The sequence below is a fragment of the Necator americanus genome, chromosome V, assembly GCF_031761385.1.
Source record: "Necator americanus strain Aroian chromosome V, whole genome shotgun sequence".
NCBI classification, from domain to species: domain Eukaryota; kingdom Metazoa; phylum Nematoda; class Chromadorea; order Rhabditida; family Ancylostomatidae; genus Necator; species Necator americanus.
In genome coordinates this window covers 30,670,425-30,682,912 of record NC_087375.1, presented here as the reverse complement: position 1 = coordinate 30,682,912, position 12,488 = coordinate 30,670,425, and the positions used below count along the sequence as shown (strand labels likewise).

The window sequence follows — 12,488 nt, the reverse complement described above, 5'->3', positions numbered from 1 at the left end:
CACAGGTTTCAAGAAGTGAGAACTTGGAGATTGTTAATGAAGAAGTATGGTTCGAACAATTATTACAGTTTCATTTTTCTTCAGCAATCGATTTTCGTGCAGAGAGTAAAACGGTGGTTTTAATTCAATCAAAGTCATGTCTGTGCTGTGTCTTGTGTTTCTTGCTCTCGTGGTTCCTCGCTTTTGGAAGCTGCTGACTGTGGAAGCACATCACCTTCCGGAACTTCTGTTGTCTCAGAAGCAGAATCAAGTGCACCTAAAATGGATTTGACGCTACTTAGTGCGATTATGAGCACGTAAAGACAGACACGGAAAGCTTACCCATGTATCTCTTCATTTTGTGATTATCTTTAACAAATGTGTACGCAGCACAAAAGAACAGCGCTGCACTGAGTCCAAGTAAAGCATTCGGGAGATAGAAAGAGATTACTAGCGACCGAAAATTCCCGCCCGGCGAAGAATCTTCTCCTCGTATTTGATCCGAAATCTGCAACGCAATTATACAAGCAATCGGTTTTTGAAAATTATGAAAGGCGAGTATGCCATGGAACAAAATTAGTGGGTTTAAAACTAAGCCCAAGTGTTTCTTCTCTTCTTTTTTTTTAAATTACTACTTCTTACTTGAAAATCTTCATAAAAATGGGAACAATTAGTGAAATCTTAGTTATTTGAAAGAGAACTTTCCTTTGTGCAAAAGTAGCGTGTTGATTTTTTGTTGATCTTATTAACATTTGTTTTTTCAAACAATTGAAATGGAGTATCTAGTGAACAAAAGGGAAAATTATCGACATCAATTTTTTTCACATTCAATCGAAAAGGTGAGCCCATTGGAGCCGAGCTGCCGCCATACACCGCACAAATGCCCCATGGGCAGCTTCATAGGTTTTACCACTTTGGCTATGTGTAGCAATGAGAATCTGTCAAAAATGCTCCTTTTGTCCGCTTGACCCTTCCTTCTAATGATGTGAGTAAACAAAGGTGAACAAATTAAAAAAAAAACCCAAACACTGATGTCATATAGGGCAAGTAATTCTTCATGAAATACCATGAAACATTTTGGCACTACTTTTTTCTTTCACCTGCATTTTTGAGAAGGACGCTTACGACTTATCCCTCAACCTTTAAAATCATATGATCTGCATTTGAATCTGAATTCGAGTCTTGAATTGAATGATTCAAATTTTTCGAAATAGTGATACGTTTGTGTTTCCGAGTGTAAGAATCAAATCGTAATTTGTGGTGTTTTAGTGTTTTGTTGTCTTTGTTTTGTTGTTTTTCAAACTTCACACACATATACTTACTATTCCAACTATATACGGTCCTGACGCGTCTCCAAACATGTGGGAGAACAATATTTGCCACGAGTTGGCTGCATTTCGTCGAGTTGGTATAACTACATCCTTAAAAAGTAGGGAAAAATTCTAGGCACATGAGAACACCATAAGTATCTAAGTAACAAAATGTCGGTCTCCTACGTAACAGCCATGTATGAAGAAACTAGGGAATATAGAAAGAAGCGAGAAATATTGGTAAAGCCGGAAATGATTGGGTGTGTTGGTACTATTACTGTACTACTACTTTATGAAAGTCTCTATAAGTGGTGCAGTTTTTGAAAAATAGGATTGTTTTGAATCAAATTAAAATTATGACTTTATCAAAGCACCGATGTTTTGTCGTTCAAATGGTGCCGAAATGTCTCCAAATCTTCTGCATACTAAATCATGACAGCAGTTAAACAGTGAATTTGATAAGCAATCCTCTTTTAATATTAAACAAACCCGGATAGATTGAACAAGGAAGCAGCAGCTCTTTCAAACCTTTAAAAAAATTTTGGGATTTTTCACACTGCATCAACGTATTTTCTGCGGCATAAAATATGTATTTACGATAAATTCTATAGTTTAGCATGAATTATATTCTCATGGTGAATAAGGAAAAGTAGGAAATTGTAATTAGTTTCGAATGTCTGCGCAATCGTTTTTTTTTTCGAATGTCTGCGCAATCGTTGAATGTGTATGCCGAACGGTAACGAATGAAGTACGTTTTATTTGTTATTTTCATTTCTCCGTCTAGACTTTTTCAATATTTGTCGCACACTGTCGCATTACAGCTTCTGCTGCTTTCTGCAAGCATTACCTTTCAGTACACAATTAAAAGTGCTTCAATTTAGAGCTAGGCTAGCAACTACGAACAGGATTTAAAATTCTTGAAATTTTGTCTCGATCTTTGTCACGAAACCACAAGCAACTCATTTCAGAAATGATTACCTACTTGAGAATGGGGAACAGTTGAAATAAACTACGAATAAGCGGATGAAAACAATTCTGCGCCGCAGTTGCTGGATTTTATACTGTGGGAGTTGAAATTGCATATCCTTACTTGGAGGACGCGACGCAAAAGTTTAAATTTACATAAACTGTTCTCCTAGCAAGAACATGATTTGCTCGTTTATGCAGTATCTTCAATGGAGTCATGATATGCATTCTCAATAGAAAAAAAATGTCTTAGTTTTGATGATGTCAATGTTTTCGACGAATTTTTGTTCAAATATTATTTTAAATGGAAGGAATTATATATAGAAGGAGTAGTAAAATATGAGGAAAGATGTGGTCACTGAGAAGCCTAAAATTAAGCTAAAAATTAGAGAATTAGATTAAATTCGATTCTTACTATTACGGTGAATTTGGGGACAATTACGATTTGGAGAAAAAGAAGAGCTGCTCTTTGCTACAATTCTTTAATTTGACGTATTAAAATACTCACCATCAGCAGATCCACATGCGTAGCAAAATTAAAGCAGGAGACGGTAGTAAGAATGAATATAAAAGCCTGAAAATTAATAACTGCTTCTTGAACTATCTTCAATGCCCTTTAATTTAATTCAGGTTTACTTCGTCATAGGGGAGAAAATGGTTGGATAATTATTTAGAACTAACAAAATGCCAAAAAAAGTTTTGATTTGAATTGTGAAGTGAGTTGTGATGTGATGAAACAAATACTAAAATAGGAGAAAAAAACCGCACTCCAACATTCAAAGTGTTCTCTGTGTTATGTCTCAAGCATAAAAAAGAGGAGTTAGTTATGCAGTAGGCATCTATCTATCTGTGCATTAGCAATTCAGCTTCAAAAAATGGGCTTTATGGTTACTGGCGCAGGCGGCGCCAGAGAGGATGAGTGACACGCCAACAACTTCGAGTTGGCTCTCCTATGCCAAAAGTTTAAAAAAATGAGATTGCAGTGTGATGTAGTAGCAATCATAGTGTTGGGATGTCTGTGTTAAAATTTGCACCTCCGTGTTTCTACTACCTCATATCTTTCTTTTTCGCTAATTTCCTGATTTCACTTCCTGCAAAATATATGGGTACAGGTGCTGCTCAACTAATTCATGGTTGCTTTTATTCGATAGACTTATAATTCTTATCCTCATCACTATGTTCTTGATTTTCACATCGAAAATTACGTTCGTTACTCCAAATTATAAAGGTGTCAAAGAAATCCATTAAGATGCTTCAAAATCCCAAAATCTTGCAAAAATATCCAAAATATTTTGCAATTACTTTGTTTGAAACAATTTAGATTTAAGAATGCGGTACACATGGACATCTGTGATTTTTCTGTCATCTTCTGAACAAATTATTAGTGGTTCTTGTTTAAAATTTGGGATGTTACTAAGCGAAGAAGTTGTCGACCGCTGTTTTGAAGCCGTCCTATTTGTCGAACTTCCAACTGTTCGTTGAAAACCCATTCGTACGAATTGCAGGCGGGGCCGGGGCGCAAGGGTGGCGCATTGCAATAGAGGACGCCGTAAGAAACAGCTCCCCCGGGTCGTCCGTTTACACTGATACAGGGAGATATGAACGAAATCACCCTCTTCCCCGCAATCTGCGACCCCGGCATTAGGCAATACCCGCCTGAAACCTGCGCCAGCCCAGATTCGTAAGCTTTTTTTCCAAAGTTTTTGATATTCAGAATGCAGTTTGATAGTCTGCATAATACATCCAGACAGATCCTTTATGAGCCATCACTTTAACTACGAGAAAGGAACAGTAGCCTTCTGAACGTATGAAGTTGGAGGTTCTGATCATTGCGCAAACTTTACAAAAGAATAATGGTTAGTATAGTACAAAATTCGTTCACTTAGCGATAGGCAAAAAAGGAGATCTCAAAAAATCGTGTTCTGACAAATGACGCTCTCTTCTACTATCACACTTCATTCTTAAAAGAATCAGATTAGATCTCACCCATGCTACTGTGATGTTTATTGGGATGAAGTAGAGGGATAAAAACAATGCCGGAACGCCGATCAGTGATCCAACTCCACAAATAATTGCATCCGATCGAATCGTTTGAACCCATTTGAAAGGCCCGTAACCAGTGTGAAGCATCTAAATCATGGGCTATATCTGAAGTTGACCAAAGTAAAATAGTTTTTTGATAGGTTTACCATAGAAAGGACAGATCCAAGACCTACACCAGCAATGCCTCCAGCACATGTTAGAACTCCAAAAATCAGATTAATTCTAAAGTAGTGCAGGCAGATTAAACAGAATAAAAGCAAATTAAATGGAATTATCTTGCTCTACCCTAGCAAATTTCAATGATACCTAATCAGAAGAAGGTTGTGGAGTGTTTGCCAAGTGAGAAAGATTTAGGTCAGATAAAAAACAATCGAATATGAGAGGACACAAATATCTACATACAATGCTGGCCAGTTTCAAAATAACGGAACGATAGAGAATGGATTTCCAATGTTTAAAATTATTTACAAATTTCCACTTGGAGAATTTGTGATTTTCCTGCACTTGTTTCTTCTTTCTATGATTAATTTAAATTTCTTCTTAATTTTTTTTTATAAATTTTGACAATCCATCTCTCAATTCCTGGACACTTTTGTCCTTTTCCGCAAGTGCTCTAAACTAAACTAATTGGAGTGATGAAAGAACTCACCGCACTTTCACATCTGAATTCAACAGAGCAGTACTGTTTAAGCCCAGCTTATTCGCCTCACTGTGCTGAATAGTCGTCGCTGCCCACCACGACAACGTTCCCACCATAAAAACAAGTGCAGTGTAACCAGCAGTTGACAAGATGTAAGTGGGCCTTAAGAGCCGTAAGTGGGCCTTAGTGTTCCGTTCAGTGAAAGGAACTAATGTGAAACTCACGTCTTAACAAGGGATACGACATCGTCCCGATAGCTAGTCGCTACCATTGCTTTCTGACCTCCTCCTCCTACTCGCTCAACGGCACCACGCAGCGGCTCTTTCATAAAAATGATGATCATCGCCAGGCAAATAATCCCTACAAATTTAAACAGTGGAAAAAAGATGAGTTTTGTTTGTTTATGGTACCAGTCACATTATTTTCCCATCATATGTAAATCTTTATGATCATACAGGCACAAATCATTCATTTTTTATGAACAAAACGGGCTTAGTTACGACGGGATTAGGTTTTTTTTTTGAAATTTTTGTTGAAGTGGAGTTCTTGAGCTGATCGATTTTGGACCTTTAGCAGCTATGCAAAGTTGCGCTTAATCTCCGGAAAAATTCCGGTACCACAGAGATCAGTTACACGAATACTTGTGGTACGAGGGTACGAGAAGCTACAGCAACCAATTAATGTCTTCAGTTTTTGGACTCACGCAGGCCCACCGAAAAGTTCCTATGCACGTCATTGCTCTAGCAGGAAAGATGAATGTGGTTAAATAATGCTATACAAACACTAGCACACGTATTTTAATGAAGAACTTACCAAAAAATACTGTGATCCGAATACCCCATGTCCAATGTCCGGTTAAAGCGGAGACCTTTGAAGCAACAATAAAGCCTAGACCGCTGAAAATTTTTATCTTCTTAACGTTGTACAAGTACATAGTTTTGAGAATTACTTGTAGACTTTGGATCAGTTTTTTTCTGCAAAGGAGGTATGTTCGCATTTATTAGTATAGCGATAAATTTTGCGGTAGATGCTGCTCTTTTTTTGTTTTTTCCTACTTTATAGAGCATCCTCATGCCCTACCTTCCAAATGGAATTGCAAAATAGAAGATCATCAACATCCGACTTCTACTTGGTCCTGTGAACATATCAGCTATGATCGATGGAGTAATCGTGGTATACGACGCTTCGCCGAGCCCAAAAACTCCACGCAATAAAAGAAATGCCAAAAATTTCTAAAAAAAACTTCCATTGTCCTACGATACTGTGCGCGACTGTATTAATTAAAATAGTGACGACGAGGAGTGCTAAGTCACCCGTTGGTGAGTAAGATTAAAATTTGACCTTCAGGGCAGATGATACGAGCTACTTTCTGCGTATTTTTTCAAATGGCCTTGCTTTCTTTCCACCCTCACCAAAACTATCCAACTTCACTCAGTGGAAACGGCTACTGCAGAACCGCCAATGCTTTTAGGACAGACGGCAAAAGAGATTAGTGCAACTGATCTATCGATAATCATTGATAGATCAGCTACACTGAGCTTCCATTTTGGTGTCGCATCCTCCTCCTCCTCCCTCGATATGTATATTCGCGCTCGTCCAATACTCGTATGTACATTAAAATTATAGAGAGATATTTATGGCTGCGTTTCAACAAATAACAAAGTAATTTATATTAAACCAGTCTAAGCGTCTGGCTAAAGCCGGACTTCAGAAATCTGAGGCTTCAGCCCCCTTCACTTATCAATTCATGGGTTTGCGTCCCGGCCGATCGATACCGTAACCGTTCCTTTCAGGACGGAGCTTCCACACGGTGGGGGCGAAGAGACCTCGCAGCTGAGCTTTTACGGGCCCACGCCTAGAGCACTCGGGGAGGTCCCTAGCCACTGGACACCGCCAGAGCAAGCAGGCATGGGACGTCGATACCAAGAACCACGACGCAACGGGAAACCTCTCGAGGATGCTCCCGATGGAGGTGACATCCAGATCATTTAATAGAGGTAAGGTTTGTTTTTTGCGCGGGTTGAGAGCTGCCTCCTCTGCGCAACGCTTGTTCAATGGAAATTAATAGCAGTGGCATTTTTTGTAGAACTAGGTTTGCGTTTTTCTTAGAACGATTTCCTCTTTTTTTAAATCATGAATAAAGGCAAAAAATCTTATAGTTGTCTCTCTAAACGCGTCAGGTCTATATTCGGAGAATATTGAAACTTCAGCTTCAAACACTCGCTGGATACCAATATAATGTAGATACAATTTCTATGCATTACTCAAAGTATAGGCTTTCCTCTTGATTTCCCCCAACAGCATAGCAGAATGACCCAAACGTAAATGTTTATACGTAAAATGACGTCAGCAACATCATTGTACTGATAAAGATAACGTCCCACGCCAGATAATGTAAACCGCTGATATGAAACGGTTGGAACGCTTTATTTATCTTTTGCGGCATCCACACGAAATTACTGCACGGTACTACTGCACCTCGATATAGCAATGTTACGCTGTGACTCCCGTCTCACTTCATTTTGTAGCTTCCTGGCGCACTAATTCGATGCTTTAGGACGGCACAAGCGCAGATATCAAACGCCGTCGGACCCGTCTAACTGCATTCTGCAATTTCATTTCACACATATACACAAACACACACATACACGGAGAGACATACACACACATGACAGTCTGAGCCCGTTATTATATAGCATGATTTTGTGACTCCTTACCCAAGAGTAGATGGAAGGAAATAACATATTCTACTGCTTAGAAGAAAAAAGAATTGCGGAACATACATCTTTAGGAACAAACGTTGAAGCAAACACAGCCGAAATCCAAACAGCTAATCCAAATACCATAATCCACTTTCGATTATACCTTAAAACTTCTAAATCACAAAAATCCAACGCTTTTCTATTTTTCATACTTCTTAAAGCAATCCCTTTGGGTATTTATGAAGCTATTATTTATGTTTGATTGACCTGTCACCGAAAAAACCACAAACTGGCGAGGTGAACATGAAAAAAACCATGAATACAGTATGTAGCAGACCAGCATCAGCGTCATTAATTCCATAAAATGCTTGTACATTTGTTAAAACTCCTGAAAGTCAACGAAAACGACAATTATTGCAGAAGGAAAGGGGGCTTGGGAAAAAGTTTTAGCTTGACCTTAAAAAACTAACCTGCTAAAGCAAACCTGTCCATGTAATTAAGAAGATTAGTACAAATTAAAATAGACATATTGAATAGCATATCACATTCCTGAAAAGAAAAACTTTTTGCAAAAATATGATTATGATGATAGAACTCAAAAACCTAGAACAGGACAATATCCACAGGGTAGTTTCCTACACTAATATTTCTTTCCTATTAACTTTAACAACAATATGGATGTAATAATTCTATGTATTAAGCTCATATTTACACGCAAGAAAGTCTTTTCGTCCTAAAGAAAAGCAAGATTTGAAAAATCTTATTTATGTTTCCCCTCTGTGCTCACACTACCTTTCTTGTCAGTAGGGTACACAACTGAACAATGAAAGCAAATTGCAGCGACTTGGCTTATTGGACTGATATTATTGCGCGAAACAGTGGTCCGCATCTTCGAAGAATTGTGCCGTCCTTGCGCATTACTCTCCCCAACCTTCTTTCTTACTTTTATTTTCAAGAAAACACTTCACATCATCGATACATTTGTTGCAATTCCATATCTTGCGAAATCTGACGTCTCGCCCATCGACCCTGAGTGTCTTCAGATCCCCTATCACCTGATCAGTCCAAAACTTTCGTTTTCGGCCAGATGGCCTTTTCTAGCTTGAACCCAACACACTTCTCAGAAAGCATTGAACAAGATGATCTGCTGTCCTACCCAATTTGTGACTAAAGGAGCGAGGACGGTTCCTTGTGGCCACTTTCGATGGCGTTGCAAGATGTTGACATTTAGCATGTGTCATCCTCCTGTACACCACATCAAACTTCCTCGTTCCTCGTTGGGGGATACTCTAAGTCAAACGTAGCCAAGCAGCCGCCTAAACAGCTTCCCTTCCGTGCAATCGAGCCTCTCTAGCACCATAGACGGTGCTGCCAAACTCTCTGATCTGTACATCATGATGGAGCAAATTGCGGATAAGTAGAATTGAAGTTCGGCTTCGTTGGTGATGGGGTTGACCATAGCCATTTCGTTAAGGAGATAATTGGCCTAAGGAGAATGGCCTTAGCGCGCCTTTACTAAATATCTCTGGCGGTGCCGTTGTTCTTCAGCATACAGTCCAGGTAACAGAACTCATCGACGAGTTCGATCGGTAGTCTGTCCATCTGGTTCCTGCTGGAAGTCTCGGAGAGACCCGCATCTACTTCCACTTATTAGGACGAGTCTATAGGTTGTAGCTTACTTCAACACAAGGTTCAAAACCTTGAACTTTTGTGCTTCTCTCCGCAAATATAACAACATAAACCTCCCAGGCTCTTTCAAGCTATTTTTCCCTTAAAGGGCGGGCAGCATAGTCGGAATTAAACGTGGATATTACTTCCGCAGATGCATGGGCAGACATTTTCCATTCGTTTTCGTGGTCTTGCTGCAGTCGACGATGCCACATCCTTTGTCAGTTGAAGTTCAGTTGTGTCAGTTCCTTTGGTTGAAGTCGCTAGTGCTGTGGGCACACAGTCAGAATTATACGTGGATATTATTTCCGCAGATGCATGGACAAACATTTTCCACGTCATCAAAATCGAAAGCGCTCTGCAAACACTTTGCTTAGGAACTTTCTCCTGCTTTATTCTCCGTACCCCAACATGAATAGATACACGTTGGATTTCCCGTGTTTCGGACATTCCAGTCGGTTTTCGGTTAAAGAGAAACTTCGGTTTCATTAAGGAATCATATCTTGAATTTGAGAACTGGTGGATGAACAGAGTAGTATGCAGCGTTGCAAATGGCTCGAGCCTAGATTTGAGAGTTTTCATCTTCGGCTTACGAAGCACTTCAAGCGTCAAAGGGTTGGCTCTCACCACGTGATCTGATGGTGTCGATAATTTCTCTTGAATGAAGAAACGCAGATGAGCCCCGCCTGTCCTCATAAGTCGACCAGAAGGTTACCGTTATCGGTCGTGAACTCTCTTGTGCAATATCATTCTCCCAACACATTGAACTACTGTTCAACACCCATTTTCGCATTCGTGTTATTTCTAAAAATGTCCACCTGCTGGTTGGGTATTTCAGGCATCTACGCATTGAGTTCATAAACAGCGTCTGTTGTTGTCTTCAGCGGTTTCCGTGGGTACATGATCCAGTGTTCGGGTCGTACAAAGGGCCATCTTGACGACATCGAGCAAAATTCCTCCCCCCACTTGTTGAACCCGTTTCTCACAATTACTGTGCAACTTTCTATCTTCTTTTCATCAGCATCGCCGTAGTAGTCAAGTTTCCTGTAGCGCAGCAAACGGCACACGGTAGGTGGAAACAGACAGAGTTGTCTGTTGGAGTTCACTAGGCACTGTTCGGCAGTGCAGTGTGGCGAAATGAATATCTGTTGCGATAGATTACATGTCCCTTTCAAGAATTTGACCTACCCTACTATTTGCTTTGGCAGCTTATCTGACGATAGCACCCTTACGCATTCTGAGAGAATCTTGCAGTATAAAACTGTCCAGGTTATATAGGTCGTTCGTTTCGAAAGCTTACACTCGAATGCCTGGTTGCGTTTAGTGAAAGCGAGCCACCGCATGCAGGTGACAATCTGACTTGCACGTGTAGCCCCCAAATCACTGTCTACCGATCTAACTCGCAAGGATGGAAATGTAGTCAAAGCGCTAGAAAGTCAAAAAGTTAGTTGCGCTCTTCGGCATCATGCAGTTTTTCGACTCCATATGTTCCTTTACGTGAGTTACAACGGTAAAATTGCAACATTTGAGAGAGAATTATTGTGATATCACACTCTCGATTGCCACAAAAATTAAGAGCTTAAGAATGGTAGTGTGCCCTTCTGTTTTCCTGTGCTGGTACACATGAACGAGTGGGATAGGGAAGTTTTCTCCAGTTTTCTTTAATTTTCTCCAGTTCCCACTTTCTCTCAAAAACGTGCAAGAGGTGGCTTGAACTTGAAATCAATCGACTTCAAACCGATGATTATTCCTAATGCTGTAAGTAAAAACAGCTTGCGCAGTTCTTGGTGACCTACAGTGTTCTTATACCAAGGCTACTAATTGTTATCAATAATTTTTCTCATTATCAACGGGCGAAGCAATCCCACGAAAGTCCACCTAATGCAAGAACTGAGCGTTGCAATGGTCCTAGCAGCGAACATAGCGCTTCGTTTAAAACACAAATTCCGTGAAATGTCTTAGAAACTGCGAGGATATTTTCGGATTCCTGTCTGTGCGAGTTGTTCCCACAACAACTGCCCCTCCCCCTTTCTTTCACCCCATCCTCATCATCAATCGAGCCAAACAGACGAGAACCACCGACCACCACTTCTCACTGCTTTCATGGAGTCCTGCTCAGAATAATTCTACACACCATCGTTTTGCTACTTTCGTCCGACTCCTCATCCTCTTGAGCGACAACTTTCTCTTCTTCTCCTTTGTCCAATTTTTCGTTATTGTTGCATTTCTTCAATGATTAAAAATAGTTCAAATAGTTGAAGGAAGGAAGGCTTTTGAAGTATTTGAATCACCTTGATCTCTGATTTAACGCCAACATTAAACTCGTCCTCTTTTTCCATTGCTGCAAAAATATATTGCAAGAGCTAAATTGCAGGCGAATTTTGTTCATTCGGAAGCAATATGTTCGTGCAAATGAATATAGACAGGTAATTTGAGGTGGATACGCTTACAGTCACGAAACTACGAACTTCGAATCTGCCAAATAGCAGCTCCGGTAGAGGAAGTAGGAGAGAGAGTAGCAGTACTGCTTTGCAACGAACGTAATAGAAAAATGAGCCTACTTCGTTGTTATGAAGATGTTTTCTCTCACAACGATAGTAACGAACAAACAAAAATTTTGTACTGAAAAACAATATTTCTCTCGCTCGCTTCCATTGATGGAAGGAAGCGAGTGAAGTATTTTTTTGAAAACGAATCAGAACAAAAAAAACTAAGGAGTAGGGACGACTTCTGGAAAATCGACAACTGAAACTGAGGACTGGTCCAATAGTTGTAAATAGCTGTTTTAAAATGTGGAGAAAGAAGTAGAGACAGTAGGAAAAAATTTCAAAGATTTTCCCCACCCACCTTTTCCCGCCACGCATATCCAAAATCATCAATGACGAAAATGCTACCTGTTTTGGTGCATTCTCGCAATTTCACCAGGGTTTAGTCGAAAATTTGATTTTGGCAGGGGAAGGAATGAAATGGGTTTGCTGAAATACGGTTGAATCAAATGAGGATGCTAAGAGGAGGATTATTGCATAAGTTGTGGCTGATCTACGGTCCCCTGTAATAGATGCCTATGTATTTGAAGGCATAGCAACCATCCGTGATAGCTTGATGGTTCAAATATACTTTATATAATTCTCTTAACTTCTTTATTTGACATAAAACCTTCTTTGTAAAAAAAGAGGAATG

At 39.8% G+C, this 12,488-nt stretch overlaps 1 protein-coding gene across 2 annotated transcripts; it reads right to left on the bottom strand.

Moving 5' to 3' along the window:
* Positions 1 to 134: 134 nt before the first annotated feature.
* On the bottom strand, positions 135 to 12,184 carry RB195_015701 (uncharacterized protein; the record flags this gene model as incomplete). 2 transcript variants are annotated; one of them, XM_064206538.1, is made up of 17 exons in its annotated part: positions 135 to 256; positions 322 to 487; positions 1,302 to 1,400; positions 2,764 to 2,829; positions 4,242 to 4,385; positions 4,445 to 4,520; positions 4,948 to 5,100; positions 5,163 to 5,298; positions 5,752 to 5,834; positions 6,019 to 6,170; positions 7,722 to 7,803; positions 7,908 to 8,028; positions 8,111 to 8,189; positions 11,443 to 11,535; positions 11,600 to 11,649; positions 11,777 to 11,835; positions 12,156 to 12,184. In XM_064206538.1, the coding sequence occupies 17 exons, from the start codon at positions 12,182 to 12,184 to the stop codon at positions 135 to 137; spliced, it is 1,710 nt and encodes a 569-aa protein (XP_064062418.1). The 2 variants fall into 2 exon arrangements, with proteins under 2 accessions (XP_064062418.1, XP_064062419.1); XM_064206537.1 differs by lacking the exons at positions 11,777 to 11,835; positions 12,156 to 12,184 and having other exon boundaries at positions 11,600 to 11,647.
* Between the last annotated feature and the right edge of the window lie 304 nt (positions 12,185 to 12,488).